Source organism: Lampetra fluviatilis, chromosome 28 (assembly GCF_964198595.1).
Source record: "Lampetra fluviatilis chromosome 28, kcLamFluv1.1, whole genome shotgun sequence".
Classification (NCBI taxonomy): Eukaryota; Metazoa; Chordata; class Hyperoartia; order Petromyzontiformes; family Petromyzontidae; genus Lampetra; species Lampetra fluviatilis.
The window spans coordinates 10,873,744-10,895,222 of NC_136302.1; the positions used below are offsets into that span (position 1 = coordinate 10,873,744).

The window sequence follows — 21,479 nt, forward strand, 5'->3', positions numbered from 1 at the left end:
ATCCCGATACCCGTACCGGGTAGTCAACGAGTTAGTTGGGAACGAGGGTGAGGGATGCTGACCTTACCGAAAAATCGGCGAGTCGATGCGCAGTGGGGGGCCCTCTTTTGACGACATCCCGTTGTGTTGCCAAGCAGCACGTAGCACAGACACGTCGCACGTAATGGGGGGCAAGGGGGGGGCCCGGGGAGACCACGTGAAGGATGTTCCGTTGTCTTGCCCCTCCGGGGTGGTTGGGGGTTGATGTGGCGAGATGGGTTGAAGTGGTGTTTTCAAAGTTGGGGTTCTGAATTGAGCCTGGAGGATTCTTTGCCCGAGATTGCTTAAAGATGACGATGCAATCTCTTATTGAATGCGCGCACTCACATTTAAAGCATCCAACATTTTTGCTTTATCGACAACCTTCAAGATATAGGCTCGTTACACACAAGTAAAAAAAAGTACGGACAAATTGTAGAAAAACTGAAAAAAATTATTTATTATTTTCTTGTACAGTCTGTTTCTGATGCAAGAAAGTTTCTTTTAAAATGTAACACAGACCACTGTTAACATTATGAAACAATGCTATGGTAAATACTTTACTCAAAAATATACTGCATAAGCATCCTATAGATTCGTGTTTAAGTGACTGCTACAACTACAACCGGACATTCTGTTTCATCACTGGCGTGACGCCAGACTACCTACCGCATACGGGAGTTGAGATGTTTCAAACATACTTCCTTAAAAGAAGTCTATATCATCAGGAGCATCCAGGTCTCTGTATTCAATGATAGCTCTTGGATCGCCCCTGGGTCCTCTGCAGACATAAAAAATAACAGCCATATGTATTCATCTGCTGTGATGTTTGCACTGGCAAAAACAAACTGCACTATTTCCCAGGCTATGCAATCCTATCACAGACTGGGAAGCTCAAAAAAGGCTCAAAAACAGCCATCAAATCAGGTGGATAAAAATGCCCTTTTGGGCGGCATACGTTGGAGGGCTTTTTTAAAACTGTGAAACAGTACAAGTGTCCCGTCTTTGGTGGGCAGAATCGCTAACACGCAACCCTCGTCACACTTTCCGTAATGCACCAACACATTCTTATGCACAGGTGACGGTGGTAAACAAGTGCAAATTCTCACAGAGCAAAAAGAGCGAACCAACGAGTGAAATTGTACAAGACGACAACTTCGTTTGTAAGTGCACCGAGGATCACAAACGAGGACATTACAAAAGAGGGTTAACGTAAAACACGGATCTGCGCGCCCGTAGAGTTGTTTTACATGAGTTGTGATTCGTACCGGCCTCGGGGCTTCCCAGGGAAACCGACAGCTTGGCCCCGATAAGGATCATAGCCACCTCTTCCGGCGAACTGAGGAGGGTATGGCGACGCTGTGGGAAGACGGAGAGGAGCCGACGGCATCATTAACAACACTGGTGCCTGGGTAGAAAGCCAGCTCAAATACCCAAGAAGTTTTAAAATGATTTCCTATTTAAACAAAATACCTATTTGTTTACTGCTATGTTTAGCCACATGAAGATTTTAAGATAAGTGTGGGTTAATTCTACAGCCCATGAGAAAATTAATTTCAAAGCCACTCTGAAACATATCAAATATTTATCACTCCATCATAGCTGCACTAGAGAGGGAGGCATATTTTCGATTCGGCAACAGGGTTTCTAATTTTATCATGCTTGGCCACATCTGTCATTTATTCTTTGGTCTGAAAGATTTATACTCTGGTGCCACTGTGATACAACCAAGCTGAGCATTCCAGGGCTTACTTACCTCCGTAACCCAAAAGGGGTGGCCTTGGCTGCCCAAATCCCATCATGCCTTGCTGCGGGTTTCCTGGAAAGCCCATGTTAGGACCCATTCCTATGGTTGGAGAAGAAAATGTACAATTGTATTGCATCGCATAATTTCACTTTTTATCACCAGTCATGTCATGAATCAACTGTATTAAACACTAGCTTTACTACCCGGCTCTGCCCGGGACTTGGATTAATTTCATATTCCCTTATATGTCACTGAAAAACCCTGAAAAAAATTGATGTTTGCAAGAAAGAAAAAAGCCGAAACAAATAAATTTTACTAAATGGAATGCTTTTCACTCAAGGAAAATCAACCTTAACCCACTTATACGCATGCTCGATTTTGGCAACTTGGGAAGGGAATGACGTGGCGAGCTGAAAATATCCGTGTTTACTTAGAAATTCCAGACAGCATAAGCTGTACAAATTTCATGACATCAGAGCTCAGCGTTGGAGAGTTTTTGCCGCTTCACACAAAGATGTATTTTATGCTTTATATTTAAGAGCGAGCTGAAAATAGTCGCGTTGACTTCGAAAATCGAGACAGCTACGCCGCGCATTTGTGCGGGATACACGGCCTACGTGGAGGGTTGGGGGGGGATGCGTGACGTCAGCAGGCACACTACGTGACGCTGCCGCATGCGGGTGACATCACAGATGTGACGTCACCGCTCACTTGCCATGCAATATATTATATCCATTATAGAGCCCCCCCCCCAAAACAAAAGTCTATGTTTATACTTTTTGCAGTGTACAGTCTGGAAATTACCCACATGCCAAATTTCAAGTTTGTAGCATGTTGGCAAGTATGCAAAACATTTAGAACAGACTCACATTCACACATTTCCCTTTTTTACATATATAGATAAGGATAGAGGCGTTCGCTCCTCTGTTCCCTCCGGTGATTCGATGAATTGTCAAAATTCAGAGTTAACGTCATATAGAGCCTTTCATGACCAATATTATAATGAACGAATTAAGTTTCTCTTGGGTTAGATCGTGTTGGTAAAATGTTACGTGTTTAACTATAACCCTCTACCACCCGACAGAGCTAATCATATCACGAATGATTAGGCGTATCAGAAAAACTAGAATGTTGAAAAGCGAGCTAAGTTTTTACAACTTTATACGACATTTCAATGGAGATGTCATTCAGCATCACCAGGCGTTAACACAATCTCAGCTTTCGTGTTACAAAGCTTCCTGATCTGGGTCACGGTTGCGATTAAGATTCAAGCATCACGTTAATTTAATCATGGCGGCGAATTTTAGTGCCTCTCAAGTGACGACTACGACAACCACTTTGCTCCAGTCGAGACGTCTCGTTAAAAGTATGACGCCTCAACTCTCGTTGCCACAAGTACATTCTCAGCCACCCCTTCGTGCATACAAGGCTGCGGTTAACGATGCAGTGCGGCTGCTGGTGAGGGGTGCGTGCAGAGGAAGGGGGGGGTACCGTGCAAGATTGGAGCGGGCGCGTGAGCGAACGAACCCGGGGAGCTGTGCACGCCAGGGGCGGGCGGCCCCGCATTGGGCGGCTGCGTGGACTTGGACTCAGGTGGCCCTGGCCTCTTCAGGTCCATGAGGTAGTTGTTGAAGAAGCCCACCTCTCGCTGCACCTCCCCCAGCTTGTCCGCGTGCTTGTTGAAGATGTGCTTGCGCACAAACTCGGGGCCCTGGCAGGCGGCATAAGCGGTCAAAGGTCAATGCGTTGCCCCCACCGCGGATTGACGAACGCCGAGCAGTGCAACGAGTCTTCACAAGCCCAGCTAGGTCATTGTTCCGCTGCTGACCTATACAGTATATCCTCTCTCGATTATCTTATTCATAACTGCTTTTCGGGTGATTTGATCTGGTCATATTTCTGCTACAAGGCCCTCCACCAGCCAACAAGGCGAAAACAAATTAAATCGTTACATGTACAAAGCGTTTAACATGCCAATTAACCATTTGGGGGGGGTGGGGGCCTTTGTGATTTTCTCCTCGTGTGAATGTTTTCTCCAGGAACTCCATCATTTCCTGACACACCGAACAAAACACTCCTTCGAATGACAATACACAAACTTCTTAAACGAGCCCGCAGGTAAATATCTACAGGTTTACAAAGTGTCCCCCCCCACAACCAATTCCCGGGGCCGAAACGAAAGCGGCGCTTGCCTTGAATTTCTTTCCGCTGAGAGGGCAGAGCCACTTGTCCTTGCCGAGCTCCTGTGTGTTGCCCTGGACGTACTTCTCCACCTCCTGTTCTGGGTCCTTCTTGCCCATCTTGATGGCCTCCTCGGGCGTGGGGGTGTCCCGCGCGTTCAGCAGCGGCGCCAACCGCTCCTCCTGCTGCCGCTCGTACTCGGTGACTGCAAGCGGGGAGAGCGCACGCGCACACAACGTAATATACGTGTGTGCACACATGCATTATTGTACACAGACACGTGACACACGTTACTACATACACATACACCAGACAACATGGGCACATACACACAGATGACAAATGTGCACAATGTACAACATGCACACGCACGTGGACACACAAATACGTACGCACGCACGCCACCCATGTCGCGACATGCGTGGCGCACTCACCCTCGTTGTGCGTGGCGCGGTTGGTGGGCAGCGGCCCACGCACGTGGATCATGCCGCAGCGGTTGGGCATCTCGTCCTCGTTCTGGTACTCGCACGCGTTGTAGTAGTCCACCGAGTGCACGATGCGCAGGTACAGCACCAGCCGGTCCAGCACCTGGGCGCGGGGGGTCGAGGGGTTGAGGGGGTCAGCGTGGGGAGAGGCGGTCAGTGTAGGGAGAGGCAGGTGTGTACACGCACGGCGCCCTCCTGGTCATCCACTGTTGGGATGAGGGCCTCCCCACCTCCCCCATGCCAGATGCGGATCTGGTAACTACCCAGGACGAGGGGCAGTCCGAAAATGTCAGTTTTTTTTTTTTTAAACGAGTGACCTAGATTAATTCAAACGGCATTCAATGTTCTGGTAGATATCAATAATCCACATGTTTTCAGGTTCTCAATGGAGGGGCACAATAAGCCCCACGCCATGCGGGAGCGGAAGGAAGCTTTATTTAACCATACTTCATCACGCTGGCCAGTGCGGATTGAGGGCACGGAGATGTGCAGCAGTACAATACATTTTGCTGCACTGACCTCTGCTGCCCACCGCATCTCCCCGCAAGCCCGTACCAACAACCTGTGCACGGCGGTCGCCCAACAAAGCACCGACTAGACTCGATTCTGTTCGATCCAATGAGACGCGGGTGACTATTTCGTAGTGAGCGTTAATGCGAGTCGAACAAAAAAAAACGACATTCGTCGGCTCTCAAATAAACTCCGCGACCTTCACCGCGATGGTGAGGAGGGCAAGGCTGACCTGTAGTAGCTTGCCATCCCTCTCCAGCGGCACGTCGGAAGTGCTGTCCTTGGGCTCGTCCGAGCCCGTGATGGCGTTCCCAAGCAGCTCGTCTTCCTCGGCGCTCACCTCCTCGATGAGGTAGTCCGTGATGTTCTTGAGGATCGGGTTTTGTGACGAAAATGGCTGCGGAGTGCACAAGTGTGTGTGCGCGCGCGATGATTGTGAGCGTGCGAGGGAGACATTGTCAAGGTGGAAAAGCGATAAAAACTTAATTTGTTCTTTTTAGAACGGTATGTTTTGAATTTGTGTTGAATGGCGGGTAGGAAATGAGTAATTAACTTTGTATTATACCCAGTAATTGTGAAATACATTAAGTGAATGGTTAACTTAACACGCAGATTTTCGCAGGCACAATTATGATTTGGTCCGATCATTACGTGGCCTCACCCAAAAATCCATTATGAACCGCACAAATTAAATGTTGCCTTAATACTTGGCACTTTCGATAACTTGAACTTAGCTCATTAACAATGCATTGTTGAACACCAATGATTCAAGGAAGCCCAACTCGTTTTACGAGACACCGTACATCAAACCCGGTCCAGAGTTTGCCTTTTGTTGAACCTAATTCTGCTGAAATTATACACTCCCAGAAGGCCGTGCAGACGATGAGATGTTTCAAAAAGAGGTGAAAATAATGGGAAAGAGATGTACCGTCTATTTATTATGTTACATATATTCTCCACAATGACGCCAATGATTCTTCTTCCAATTGACATACATCAATTTCACTGCCTCCTCAAAAGACAATGATCCCAGTATAGCCTTAACATACTGTTGGGAGCAAGTGCTGTTATCGAGCACCTAGGAAGGCCGGCATGGCACACCAAGGAGTGTGTGGCCAGCACCACACCCGGCCACCTTTGTCTCCGTAGTGGCGATGTTTACACACCGCACCACGTACTCATTTGAAGCTGAGTCGACCTAGAGGAGGGCCCAGGACCGGTTCAGATAATCTTGACTGGTGTCGGCCGTGAGCGGCAATCGAACTCGGGTCGCCGGGTCCGTCGCGCAACGCACTGACCGCTAGACCACCGCTCCGCACACCCCTCCACCACCCCCACACCTTTTCCACGACAAAAAGGTCTCTTACCGCCAAGATGTCGGTGTCCTTGATGGGCTGGGTGGAACTCCACAGCTGCGCCTTCTGGTCGAGGGCTTGGATGAGTTTGGCCGCGAGGCGGATGTCATTGCGCACGACGGGCTTGTGCTGCGTGATGCCCTGCACGCCGCGGACTCGCCGCGCCAAGTCGCGGTTCACCACGGGGCTCAGCTCGCATTCCCGTAACTGCGGGGAGGAGATTCCGACGACGCCTTAGTTGTAAATTATCTTTTTTTTTTGGTCAGGATTTAGCTTTCTTCTTCTCTTAACCACATGCGTGACGAGTATTTGGCTGCTACAAATGTCCACGTGATAAGCCACTTCGTTGGGCTATCATTTGTGAGCAGGTCGCTTCTGAAAAATTGCTTTCTATAGCTCAGTTGGTCTTACCTAGTGAAATAAAAAATGTAAATTTTAAATAATCCAAGTATACAACACCAAAGTTGTCACATGTGACTGCATAGCCATTTTCTGCATTCCACCGCTGGATGAGAGCTCTCACAAAAAAGGAAAAGTTCCCCACACCCCTGCTGCTATAGAACAGTCACTGCATGAGAGAATATTCCATTGACCTGAGCAGCGCACATTCTCATTGTCATGAAATGACTCAATGAACGTGAAGACACAAGAGCCCTTTTGCCAATCCGCTACTGGGATGATGAGGGCCTCCCACACACCATGAGGGTTCACGAGGGTTACACGACCATACTTCACCACACCGGTTGCTGTGCGTTTGTGAAGCTGGGGAGCGTAGATGCAGGACCATAATAAATTACAGAACAGATGTTTCTGCGTTTCCCTCTGCTTAGAATGTAGCCCCACAGCAGCCGACAATACCCTACCCAAACACTATCCATACTCAATCCTGCTTAGCTTCCAAGATTTTCAGCGATCGCGCGCACCGCCCCACAGTGGAATTCGGTCACAGACGTATAGGAAGTACGCAATCTAAAAATGATCGAAGCTACAACAGCGATGACGTACCCGGATATTCTGGAGGCTCCAGCAAATCTCTTTGATGTTTACGCTGCGCTCAAACGTCACCCAGCCTCGCCTGTAGAACCTACGGTGACAAAAACAACGGCAAACCTCACAGTTTAACACCGTTCATCACTGCAAGGGCAAGAGCATGAGAGCATTTTGAACATTCACCAGGCTACTGAAGCCGTCCACCAATTTACCAAACAACCACACATCGACCCATATGAACGTTGGTGATCAATTTCCCACAACGGGAAATAAGAACAAGCACTGCAAGGGACAACACTAGGCATGACATGGTGGGTCAATAACATCTATTAAAACAGATTATCATGGTTACGATGCACGCATTGAACCATGTAGTATAGGTTTTTACCTATTATAGTAATAAAAACCTATTACTATATTTTGCCACTGGTAAAGGAGGTCTCATAGTGTAATTGAACCATGTGTTTATGGATTGTTTTGTATTGGCATATGCTATTTGTAAATGACACCTGCAGACACATTTACAACGATGGTAAAAAGATCCAGTACTCTTAAAATCAAATTACAAGACTAATATTTGTGCATAGCAATATATTTTTTTTATATATATGCTTAGAAAATGCAATGCGAATGAATACAATAATTAATAACAATTATTAACTAGAATTATTTCAACGGTGAAATAAAAAATTGTTGAGCAGGCTACCGCAATCAACCAAGCGCACGGCCAAATCAACTTCACACACAATCACCAGCACACGTAATTAGCAGTAAATGTTCAAGTTACACAGATTTCTTACATAACTTCACGACCTGCCACAAGTTTATTGTGCGTCTTACACTCCAGAGCGAATTACAATCCGGAGAAAATACGGTGTTAGATTTTTCCCTCTTTGGGGCGGTGCCATTGATGAACGTGGCGAGGTTTTGTTATTTGAACTTGCCGAGGCCATGCTGCATTGACGGAGCAACACGCAGAAGCAGATGTGCCCCTGTGGTCTCGAAGAACAAGGCGCATTAAGGAATAAGAGACAGATATATGAAGGAGAGATATTGTCCAGCGTGTCTATTTGGTTTTCGGACGGCACTATGTCGCAAGCAAGCCGTACCTTCGTTCAATCTGGGGGTCTGACAACGCGACTCGAACGAAGCCCGGGTATCGGCGACACAGCTGTGAACAGAGAGGGTGACGACCGTTGTTGTTAGCTCAAAGCACGCAGGGAGGGTCTGAGAGTGATGACGACGCTGCGATAGAACGTACGATACAGGGTCCACGATAATCATATTGTCCGTTTTTTCTAAACATCATTGCGTATCTTACTTCGTGAAAAAATATTTGTGAAATCACGAAACACAATAATTTGAGTTTTAAATATCTATATTACCCATTTAACATGCTTGGTTTTCTGCATCACAAATAAAGGCAAAATGTGAAGCAATTTATTTCATTATTTATTTCTGGTTTAATAGTGAAATCTGTAGCCGCATTTTATATTTTTAATGTAGGACTTATTTTACATCGTACGTAGCCAATTGTGCTAATCAGAGGTGCACGACTAAATCAAATGAAATACTTTACTGAAATTCCACAGTCTTGTCACCAACTAGTCCAAAACTAGTCAAGAATCACCACTGCCCTACGCACACCACGCCGACACACGGGTAATGGCCCACGACAATCGGAGCGTCGGGAAACTGCTGCATCGTCGCAACATTCTGACCCCGTGCCCCCACTGGACATGTGTGAAAAAGAGCTTTAATATAGCTCATTGGATTCCTCCTCCCCAGCGTAAATACAACATTTTGATTCTGCGAACGCAGCCGCCGACGCACAATCCCTGCAGCATCGACGGCTTCGCTCGCGGCGGCGGCGGCGACTCACGGCGACGATCTCGCTCTTGGGGATGTTGGGAGCGATGTTCCTCATGAAGAGCGAGCAGGTCCTGTGGAGGGCGCGCGGTTTGGCGGGGACGCCATCCTCTCCCTTCCTAAGCGACTCCTTCTCCAGGCCGTCCTCCCCCGCCTGCTTCTCTGTTGGGCGCGGGAAACGGGCGGAGGCTTTTGACGCCGGTCGGCTTGGATTGAGCCATCGCTATCGAGAGTATTGGGGCTTGTAACGACGCTTTTATTCCCTGATATGAAAGGTCTGTTAAGAGCCATACGTGCACCGAACGGTGCGTGCAAGAATTTATTCAAAACATTTGATTGGTGAATGTAAGGGTTCTTCAACCATATTGAACCACCCAGGCATATCTGACCTTACCGAGTTTGTTAATTTCAATGTTCTGCATAACTGATAATCACATGGAATAAGAAATTGACCCAACCCCGCACTGACCAGCGTGGTAAATTAAGGTAAAAATGAACTAGGGGAGGCCCAGGACCGGTTCAGATAATCATCAATGGTGTTGGCCGTGAGCAGGAATCAAACTCGGGTGGTCAGACATGTAGTACAGTACGCTAAACACTACACTACCGCTCCTACAAACATGACAATCCTCTACGTCTCACACACAGACACTCGACTTTTCAAGTCTGATCAAGGATAGTTGCGCTCTCGGATCTCACCACCATCTCCCGGTCCCTTTTTTCCATCCAGGTCCGATTCGGAGCCCGAAACGTTCCCTGCATCACGGCCCGGGCTCGCCGCAGAGCCTCCTCGCTTGCGCTTCCTGCTTCCCTGCAGGTGCCAAAGCAACGTTGGAGCAGAGGGGGAAGAGGAAAGGTACGGGGAATGACGACACAAATCAACATTGCAGCTCAAGTGGATAAAGCCTTTTTCATCCACTGCCATTAGTTCATCGCTGCCACTCTGTTGTCGGTGCCGATGCAATTCGTGCATCGGAGAAGCGACATCTGTGTAAAAGAGCTTCACAGCTCATTAGATTCCTCCAGTATAAATACATATTTTGATTCGGATTACAGCAAATGTAAATGCAACGGAAGTTACAGCAGACAGTATCGTATGAAGCCAGCTGATCTCTAAAGACACGTGCCAGTGTTGCGGTCCCAATTCCAGGGTCTACCGTTATCTTCTTTCCCTGCTCTTTAAAGCATCACAATTCCAGTCAGTTCTGTCAACCATCATTGACATCATCATGGGACCTTCTTTGCCAGTACCAAAATATGAGAATAGGTTTTCCCGTTTTTTCTGGCAACAAAACAGCTGTTGAGATGTTAAAGGAATCATGTCTGCATTAACCACAATACTTTTGGTCAAAATGCAAACGCCTTTTGGAGTCCTCTGGTCTAACACCATTTGGGACGAGGCTCAAAAGAAAGCTGTCTCTGGTATGGACCAATCCAGTTGCAAACACAATGCATATATTATCAGAGTATGTTTTTTGTTTGCATTCTGACCACTAGCATTGTGGTTAATGCAGACATCATTCCTTGTAAAAGGTTTCAGTTTGGTGTTTTAACATCTCAACACACCTGTTTTGTTGCCAGAAAAAAGGGGAAAACCTATTATCATCATTGACATCCATTTCATTGTTTTGCGAGAAGCACAACCGGCACTTTCCCGATGCGAATAAAAACCAAAGGTTGAGACCGGAGAATGAACCAACCTTTCCGGAGTCTGCCACTTCCTTGCTGGACTCCGACATCTTCTTGTCTACCTCGGACAGCTTGCGCAAGTCCTTGCCATCGTTCTCCACTTTCCCATCGTCCTCAGGCTGGTCCACAGTTTGCAGGTCCAGGTCAGTGCCACCCTCCATTTTTATCACCGCTGCCCCCGAATAGAAATGAAGGGATTACATGTTTTTAAATCCTTTATATTAAGTTCACTTGCTTGCGCGCTTACGACAGTGCAAATCTTTCGGTCGTTTTTTAACCCACTTCCCGTGATCTAATCGAGCTGACATTTTGCACACAGACTCGTTGTGCGTGACAATTTATTTTCATGAAAATTTTTTTCCATAACTTTACACTTTTTTGGAAAAAAATAATCATATTTAATTACCAATTGCTTAATGGTGGCAGGCAATCATCTGACCCATAGGTGGCAGCCATCTCAAGCCAGAGGACGAGAGGGCTCTAGCCGCCACGCATATAAAGGATTTATAGTGAAAAACTTTGTTTTTACGGGTTAATTTTTATTTTTACAATCGTCCTCCATTTTTGCAATCAGCATCGTAAGAATACGTTTACAGAATCAGAATATTTATTTATACCGGAGCAATCCGATGAGCTTTAAAGCGCTTTTTCACAGATGTCGAATAGGTTTACGTTTGTTACTCCAAATTAAGAGAATGTGGGGTTTCTACGCTATACATCAGGGGGATGAGCAACGGACACAGCTTGCGTCGAGTTGCAACAACCGAAACCCAACTGTGCTCCAATACCACCATGAAATTAGTGTTGCACGAGCCAATCGGAGACTGCCCAATTATTCAGGCTCTGAATATTTATTGAGATTAGTGGAATCCGATGAGTTATAAAGCTTTTTTTCACAGATTTCCAGTAGTAGTATTATTATTCAGCTCCTCTCTTCCGGCCCGCAGGCTTCCAACGTCGACCCGCCCCCGGCCTGCAATTACCTGCGTCGAGGACGCGTATGATCTGCTCTGATTTGTCTATGTCCAGGGAGATGCTGTTGAACCAGCCGCCCTCCAGCAGGAAAGTGAACGCCTTGAGCCGGTGCTGCAGGGCACTGGCCGCTTCGTGCTTGCGCTTGGCTGACTCCTCGGGGTGGTATTTCACGCGGAACCTGCGAAAACGGCGAAAGCGACATCAGCCTCGCGCCGCGACGAACCAGCGCCGCCAAATTCCTGATCCAGAAAAGGGAAGAAGCACATTTTATTTTACAGCCGAGAAAAAATGAACACGACACAGTTATTATCCATAATGTCTCTTACGAATGATGTAATAAACGATCACTTTTTTAGCGTAGTCGTTAAGTATTTAAGCTCAAAGCTGAAGCGCAAAAAATATGAATGTTGCTTACATTTAAAAACGCCAGCAAGTTAAGTAAGATTTCAAATTATTTCTTAAAAATCATACTTTAATTTTTTGCAATCTCAGGTAAGCGTAAAACACATTTGCAAATCAACAATTGGAAATTCAACTGGGTAGAAACAAAAGCACATTCGGCGATTATTGTTACGGCACATTTCACATATCTATATTGATTTACTTAGGCCATTAGTAGAAAAAAAATGTAAACAAAAACTAAAAACAGAAACGAAATTTACAGGACGTGTTACCTTTTTTCCTGCAATATTTTGTAAAATGGGCATTTTATTTGTTAACAGTAACTTCCACACATCACTTTACAACTTTTGGGGCTTCCAAAGCAAATCTTCACGAACAGGGCGAGGCTGAGCCAATCACGTTGCTTCTTTCTCAGAGCGGTGCAACACGAGCGAGCACCAACCAGTGACATTTTCGGTCCCTAAGCCTATCTCCCTAAAACCACTGTAACCAATCTAGCCACTGCATTGTGCGCAGTGCCACTATCTAAACTACGAGTCCGTTCAGGGTGTCTCTTCCTTTCCACCTTGTTCTTTTGGAGGGAGGAAAGTTGTGTTAGTGTGAACAATGTCGGCAACACAAGAAAAGGGTGCATAAAACACAAGAGCACAACATCATGTACCAAAAAATCAACATTCAAAATTCACATCTCTACGTAAATGCACACTTAACCCGGTGGCAATGCTACGATGGAACATTAGAGCATAAGTGCTAAAATATATATTTTTACGTAACTTAGAAGTAACAATGCCAACGATTCATCGATTACTATCAACTTTAAAGCTCGTATTCCATGCAAAAGATCCTGTATCTGAGAAACGATGATTTTCTATTTGTATACCTTGTACGTAATTGGGTTCTCATGATCTCTGCAGCCACCAGTTGCCACAATGTCATAATTTATTTTCCAATATAATCACGCCCTTGATTTGCGACAATTCATCAAATCATTGGAGGGATGAATGCCGCACTCCAAATAACGATGGCACCAAGACAAAACTACTCTGGGCAGTTGAATCTTACAAATTAATTACTGCAATATTGCCCAGCACGTCAAGTGATGGTATAATTGCTCTTGTAAAATAGTTATATAAACTTTAACCTTGAATACAACTATGAACAAGTGGTCAGTTTGCATTGGAGCTCATTAAAGCATGTACAATATTTGATCACGATGCATTATATCACGCTGTAAGTTGCAATGTTCACTAAAAAATACAACTCAGGTGGTGGATACATGAATATCACAGCACAGCACAAACCACAGCACGTAACTTGAATCTGTTCTTTTTGACAAAAACATTGTTCAAACAACAACGGTGAAACAAAATGAAATTAATTGATGTTTCCATCGTTCACGCTTCCCAACTACAGATAAAAGCATAAATGCATTAGCTGTCTATCCGCCCATCCGTAATGAGGGAGCATGATAACTATGACACAAAACTGAACGTAACTTTAGCAGAGGTGTGTTGCCCATTAGGAACTGAGCCTATTGAAAAGCTGGCCAATGTGATCAAAAGCCATGCACAACATTTAAGAGACAAAACCAGAGCAAAAATAATCAATTGCAAGTAAGCTGGCCTGACCACTAACACTTGCCTTCTGCACTGTCAATACATCCGAGCACAAATTGACGTTAAAAAGCATTACATAATGCGCGTTGGACATGATTATTTCTTAACTTTTCAAGTCAGTATTTGAGAGCCAGTGCCGCTGAGTAAGTTTTAAAGTGTCAAAACCGCGTGCCAAAACCGGCCAATGAGCCGCTTACCATTCCTCGTCCTTGTGTGCCATGAAGAACTCGTGCAGCTGCTGGCGGCGGAACTCGATCTTGTAGTTGTTGTAGCGACGCACTGCCTCTGTCTCGTCCACCGACTCGGCTATGGACAGCAGGAACTCCTTGAAGGTCTTCATGATGGGGTAGGCCGGCGGGGCCTCCACCTCGGGCACGGCGCCCACCCTGCGCGTGAGACGCCGCAGGAATTTGATTATTTTTTTTAAAGATCCACAAAAGCCTCAATTAATCTAAGTGCTCTGTTTTCAGAGGTTCCTGGCACGTTTAGCCGATTCTGAAAATTAGCGGGTTTCCGACTCACTTTTTGTTTCAATAAGTTCGGTTTATTCAGTGATGGTCAATCCCACTGCCGGATGAACATCTCCCCAAGCTGCCGCCAGCTCACGTGATCGTGCGGTGTTTAATATGCCAACTATCACGCACATGAACCGATTCATCGCTCCATATCCACGGTGAACGTCTTCTTGGACACGTTTAATTTATTGACTGCCACTCCAGTTTTATTTGTTGGCCACTGGCCATCATCCTTTCTATGAACGTGTCCTGCCCAATCCGGCTTAACAGTTTGAATTATTTTAGCAACCTGCAAATGGTCTCTGAACTCACATGTTCCTCTTTCCGTATCTCAATAATTGCCAGAATGCATCTCCTCAATGATTCTTTGTGTACATTTCAGATTGTGTTCCATTTTATTTGTCCGTGTCCACGTTTCCAATTCATGTTCGAGTAGGTAAAACGCGCCGACTAGAAATTCACCTACATTACACATTGGTAAGCTGCTTTCATGACCAATTTTGCACTTTCCAAAAGCAATCCAAGGCCGCAGTATTATAAAACGGATGGCCTTTTAATATGTACACTTTCATCCACCACTTTTCAATGCAAATGTTATGAAAATGTGTTTTTACAGTTACAAATAATAAAACGAAGAATGCGTGGTGACTTATTTAACCCTGTGATGACACGAGCACACAAAGAGAACGTAATTTTTAGCAACAGCTGCACTGCAAAGGTTTGGCTGCCTTCCAGTTTTCCATGAGAGCCTCTGAATTTAGTGTATTGATGACAAAGGACCCGAGGAGCGTCATGAGTCACTCCGATTCCCAAACGCCTAATACATTGTTACCACGGTGTTGAAGTCTATCATCACTACACGTTTGAAAAGCACTCAACTTTGTGACGCAAGTTACGCCAAGTTGGAGCGAGGAATCACGCCACATTCTTTTTTCATGGCAAGTGAAATAGCTTCTCTTATGTCATTAACAACCAGAATTAATTAACATTTTCAGACAAGGGCAATACAAGACAGACAAAAAAAAGCACAAAAAAGAACATTGTTTCATGCAAGTAAAGGACCAAAGTGCACTACAGCTAATCACAAAAGCATTTATAATTGTTCCACAAACACTCTGTCCCGACTGCCAATGCGACGCTGTGAATAGGGTTGTACATGCCCCATTACCGGTTTGGGATAGGGTTGTGCGGCTGCGGCATCATGTGCGCTTCCGGTGGGCACCAGGGGGGCGGGGGTCCATAGTTGGGGCCCCCTCCGTAGGGCATGTCATACCCACCACGGAACACCTCCCCGTGGTCGTCCCTAGTCAAGGGGAGAAAGGGGGGGGGGGACCGTCAAGATTTATTGCCCGACCAACACTCGGCTAAGGTCACAATGCGAAACTTCCCATGCAGCTCTGCTTACAGCAAACACTGCGAGGACAATCGACGCGTCAGGAGTTGGATGTCGTGTGCTTAATTCAGCAACGTAAATATGCCCATCTGTTAACTGGTAGACACACAACTTGGACAACCAACAGGCACTCTACTTAGCATTTATGTGACCCGAAGTTGAACGGAAGACAAAATAAAACGTCCAAGATAGGGCCCAATGCATTTTTTGTTTTCTTTTCTGCAATTATTCATTATAAAACAATTCAATCAAATCATTCCAGGTACGGTACAGTCTATTACTATTATGGACACCAATTTAATTTCCCATAATAATAATTTACAGCCTTTTATCAATCCACTGCTGGATGAAGGTCTCCCCCACGCAGTGTCAGTCATGGAAATTGTGAGAAAGTACTTCACGACGCTGGACATTGTGCAGGTTGGTGAAGGAGGCGCCCAGAATACCATTGATGATTAAAATCGCTGCGGTTTGAAATCGAAACGTCAGACTGAAAAAGTCACGGGACAACACCAACGCACATCGTCCCTCTCTCTCTCGTTTACACGCACCAGTCTCTGCGCATGCGTTTCTGTGGGGGGCTGATTTCCCTGCGTGTCGGAGTGAAGCGTTCCCTCCGCCCGCGGTCATAGTCTCTGTAGTCTCCTCGCCGGCTGCGATCACGACCTCGATCCCATTCCCTGCAAGGCAAGACACATCGCTTTTGTTTTTACCTCTTTTGACACACTGTACAACCGTGCCCAGCCAGCCTGGCACAACTCAGGTGGAGCCAGATTGTTTTTCAACTGAAAACACAGAGCGCCGTGCCACTGAAATCATACGTATCGAACGAGTCATATTCATGTCAAATGCAAGGATGCGTAATTCACCCCACCCGTGGCCCTGCTTTGCCATGAACCAAATTCAGATGTCTTGTGAGGCCAGAGACTCGCGGTTTGCTTCTAATTCGCATTGGCAAACAGCCGGTGAAAAACGACCTGTACCGCGAGGACCCCACGCTGGCACTCCTGAAAATGAATCTTGAAGATTCACATACACTTAGCTCTAGATCATCTGTGGATGGACTATCTGGGTTTAAGATAAACCGTGCTTGCAAAACAATATATAAATTTACGCTTGCGCTGTTTTAAATCATTATAGCCGATCCTCACTGATCGAGGTTCAATGAGTTGGTTCGCATGCGACTGCAACCACGCATACACATCGACAAGATGCAATTAAAACAGATGACACGTTTTTCGTCTACGCTCCCGTCTCTACATTTTCACACTATAAGCCACTTTGTGTAGCTATCATTTTTGGCCAAGTCGCTTCTGAAAAATAACTAATAGCTCAGTGGGCTTTATCTGGCAAGATAAAAATAGCATTTTCCTAACATAAAAATTGCATAGTTTAAGTATTTTTTTGTGATATGCTTACCTTTTCTATACTTTTCTCCAGGATGAAATAAATATTCGATCCCACACAGGTAGGCAAATATATTTTAAATCGTAATTCACACGTTTTCCTAAATGTGTGCGTTTAACTTTATTCCAAACTCTAACGGCACATACCACCGGCTGGCTCTAAGGAGACGGCCGTGCGTACCTCTCGTTCCAGTCGTCTCCTCCTCGCCGCCGGTCGTCGCGCTCTCGCGAGCGGTCGTAGTCACTGCGCTCACGTCGGAACTTATCCCTGCGCCGCCGGTCGTACTCATCATCGCTGTCCCCCATGGTAGGCGGCCGGTATCAGGCACACGCACCGCAGTCTGCAAGAGTGTGGGGGGGGGGGCAAAACAGGATTTTGCAGCACGTGTTCAGATTGGGCAAACAACCAGGCAACATTTGCATCCTCTGCTTCATGGTGAGACAATGAGAAGATAAGAACACTGCTCTGGCCAATTTTTATACAGATTCTAGAATTCTGACCAATGACACTTGCACTCCAATCTCATACATTGCAACTTGGATGAACAATTAATTTGCAGTATTACAATCATTCAATGGCATCCTTCAGTCAACAGCAGACAATGGAAATTTCAGCTTAGAATTTCCAAATAACATGAAAGACTTGACTTAGTTTGAATTAAATTTCCCATGATGGCTAATCTGTTTCCAGGAGTGGCTTTTACAACCATCACTGGAAATGCAAATCAAACTTAGCCACGTCATTAACATTAAGAGAAAATGCAAAGCTGAAAATTCCATTGCGTTTGCTTATACACACACGCATATCAATCATGTAAACGACAACAAACAACACAGAATTCCACCTCCAGAAAAATGTCATGGGAGGCATGCACACCCACAAATCTACAACATGAACCAACGTGTGTGCATATAACAGCAGCACGCGCATACATTATGAAACCCGTCAAAACCAGCAGAACGTAACCTTTCGCACAATCCAGCAACAATGTGTTCTGAACACATCTTGCCTCACCCTCACTCAAGCCCCTCGTGAAACAAATCTAATCCCAGTACACTCTGTCTTTATGACTGTACTGACATTCAACCACATCCAAGCAGAATCATATAAATCTAACACCAATGTCTTGTACTAAAAAAAATAGATTTCCAACACCTATACTTTGCAATGTGTGGCTCTATACACAAGCAAACACAGGCATCCTTATTATTGGTTATTTCGGTAAAGGCACGTAGAAGGGAAATAATAAAATAAAAAATATATAAAACAATAAAAATTCTCACGACGTATCGACTGCAACACAAGCAATCATCATCAGGTGTGAAATCCACAGGCATCCTTATTTAGGGTTCAAATTGAATATAAAGTGCTGTAAAGATGCATATGAAATCCAATCTTATATTGTAGCTATAGTATGTAATAAAGCTGTCTGTTCCAGGCTGTGTAATACAAATGTCAAGCTTCATTAATAACTACACCAATCGTTAAAATCAAACCGTGGTGGAGAAGAATAGGTCCTGATACAACGTACCATTGATGTATGAACTTCTTTTGTACAGTACGTGGCCAACCGCGCTCATCGGAGGTACGAGGTAAGGACACTTGCCAGAAATCAAATATTAATTTACATTTACAGGGCAAAATTCACCCCTTGATCTCAGTGCTCCATGCACAAACGTATTTATGTTTCCGCGTATTAGGCATTAAGTTAATTTAATAAATGCATTATAAAAATACATGTATATCATGTTTATACTGAGAGTTTGTTGCAGCTGTGTCCAGTACAGCACTTTGAGATCCTTGATAATAAGCGCTACATAAATTGAATTGTTATTAAAGTTAGGAAATATGAATACTAAAAACGCCAGAGTCCACTGTTCATACATGGGAATGGTATGCCAGGCGAAACAGGTCTTGAGAAGAACTGAACAGAGCTCGTGAGCTCGCCTGGTCTAACCGCTGTACTGCAACACCGCTCTCGCAGGTGAATGGCAGTCACACGCCGTGCACACAAAGCCACACATGGACTCCCGCCCCATTAAACTCGTTATCCAATGGCGAAATGATTGCCGGCAAAATTGCCAAGCGCAATCACCGCCGCGGTATTTCCACCGCCCACTAACCCCCAACCTGCTAATATCTCATTGACCTCCACGAATTTTACATCATTCTGATCCCAGCCCCCAAGCTGCCCCGAGACAGTCACGTAGGTAAAAATAAATAAATTAAATCACGACGTTTCGGAGGCAACACAAGCTTCCGTCTTCAGGTGTAACCGTCACAGTAAAATTACCGTATCAGTAATTACTGTCGTGATTTAATTTATTTTAATTTTTTACCTACGTGACTTTACCGAAAAAAAACAAAAGAGTATGAATCCTTGCAGACACGAAAACTTAAAATCTACAATTAATGCCCCGAGAGTGCTTTGCGAACAATTGGGGCGGGGGAAACGTCCAATCGGATGTGAAGACGGAGGCGCACGTGACGCATACCGCCACGCGCTTCCCGCACCTGACAAGACAATGGCGGTAAACCCCGATGCCGCATGACTGGATTTCCTGACGCATGGCACTTCAAAAAGCCTTCCGATTGCTTTACTGATATACATAATTAATTGTTATCGAGTGACCAGCAAGGATGGACTGCGTAATATAGTGACTGTCAAGTAAACTGGTGGCTCGTACCAGGCCCCTACCCCCATCCATAATTAATCAATTAACCGCTAGACCAATTATTTTTCAGCATACGCACTAATTAGTCAATGCTTGCGCTTGACTGGCAAGAGACAACTCGGTCACCCAAGTTGCCATAGATCATTGTTCGTGCAATGCAGGCAATAATCGCCTTGAAATTGCCTGAACGCCCACCCCACCACTGCATATATACTCCACATGTCCGCACACCCACAACCCACAGACATGACATTCGCCACAGATATCCTCACATCCACCAACAAAACGCACAACCTTGCCACTGCAGTACTTACGTATACGATTGTTTTTTTAGCAGTACAGTACTTACAGAAAATACGTGCACTATCCACAACAGATCTAACCCACGCGCGCTGTACTGTACATCTCATTCATACACATCCAGACGTCGACATCGCTGCAAGAGTTTCGAATGGTCATTTCGTTCTATGACAAAACGACCAAAGGCACAACTCGAATTGCAAGCGCACGCAAACCTGCTAGCACAATCCCCATGCAGGTTATGACAGCGTCGCTTACACACAATTGCAATACACACGTATGGCCGTGCACATTGTCAATCCACTGCTGGATGAGCGCCTGAGGCTTCATTTAACCATACCACGCTAGAAAGCGTGGTCGAAGGCGGGAGCATAGAAGTACAGTGGAACAATGAATTCCGCTGCTGCACTGGGTCGACAAAGGGTACGAGTGTAAGCGAGTGAGATTATGTAAAGAGTTAAGTGTGTAACCACACACATAGGCCTGGAACTAGCAAAACGCCGAAACCGCGCTTTCAGCATCTCACGATCACCACGTCTAAGCTGCAGTAATTCATCGTCAGCAGCAGCAAGAACGCACAGAAACGAACATTAAGCGGCGTTACAAATTACCGTGCCGATTCGCACGGGTTGCATGTTGTTGTTTATTTTTAAACGTTATAAAGAGAAAATGTGACAAAATATTGGGGCCTTCGCGTTTAGGCCCGCCCAGGAAAATGATCGTATTAAACAAAAACGTCAACCGATTATTTAAACAAATCTGAATGATCACATGTTAAAACACGGACGATGCGTGTGAAGTGCCGTGTTTTTTGTTATATATAAAGGTGTTTAATTCGTAACGATAATAATCGGCTAATTGTCGCCTTCGCCTCTCTTGCTCCACTAACCTGAGCAGCGAGGCCCAACGTGTAAGGAGAATCCCTGAGCAGATGTCCCGTGCGTGATGACGTCACGCCATTGGTGACGATCCGTGCGCGATGACGCCACGGGGCAGATTTCATTGCGCGATGACGTAGTTTTGGCGAACCGTGGGTTAAATACGCGGTGACGTCTTCGCGCAAGCACCCCCGCCCCCTACATCCTTCTACGTGATGACGCGTCGCGGCGACGCCCAACGCGTTAAGGAGAATCCCTGAGGAGACGTTCTGTGCGTGATGACGTCACGCCATCGATGTTATCGCGTGATGACGTACCGAGGCATCACGTTGCTTTTTTACGAACTGCGGTTTTAATACGCGATGACGTAATCACGCAAGCATTCCCTCCACCCAACATCTTTCTACGTGGTGACGATGCTACGTGATGACGTCACGCAGAAAATTGTCCCTTCAACACCACACGTTGCGCTCA

The 21,479-nt window shown here is 45.6% G+C and overlaps 1 protein-coding gene across 2 annotated transcripts; it reads right to left on the reverse strand.

Moving 5' to 3' along the window:
* Positions 1-483: 483 nt before the first annotated feature.
* Positions 484-21,104, reverse strand: SRRT (serrate, RNA effector molecule). 2 transcript variants are annotated; one of them, XM_078869676.1, is made up of 19 exons: positions 21,017-21,104; positions 17,333-17,492; positions 16,297-16,425; positions 15,521-15,655; positions 14,035-14,223; positions 11,828-11,997; positions 10,856-11,016; positions 9,855-9,966; positions 9,169-9,317; positions 8,396-8,457; positions 7,302-7,380; positions 6,309-6,503; positions 5,174-5,338; positions 4,381-4,534; positions 3,958-4,151; positions 3,293-3,476; positions 1,775-1,864; positions 1,287-1,377; positions 484-799 (listed from the first exon to the last, which is right to left on the reverse strand). In XM_078869676.1, exons 2-19 carry the CDS (start codon positions 17,455-17,457, stop codon positions 724-726), a joined length of 2,460 nt encoding a protein of 819 aa, XP_078725802.1. In that variant the 5' UTR covers positions 17,458-17,492; positions 21,017-21,104; the 3' UTR covers positions 484-723. The 2 variants fall into 2 exon arrangements, with proteins under 2 accessions (XP_078725802.1, XP_078725801.1); XM_078869675.1 differs by having other exon boundaries at positions 3,257-3,476.
* Between the last annotated feature and the right edge of the window lie 375 nt (positions 21,105-21,479).

Coding starts and splice junctions, on each gene's coding strand:
- SRRT (XM_078869675.1), bottom strand. CDS start 17,457: ATGGGGGACAGCGATGATGAGTACGACCGGCGGCGCAGGGATAAGTTC. Junction 9,967..10,855: donor AAGTGGCAGACTCCGGAAAG/GTTGGTTCATTC, acceptor TGGCACCTGCAG/GGAAGCAGGAAGCGCAAGCG. Junction 1,865..3,256: donor GCCCGCTCCAATCTTGCACG/GTACCCCCCCCT, acceptor CTCCAACCATAG/GAATGGGTCCTAACATGGGC.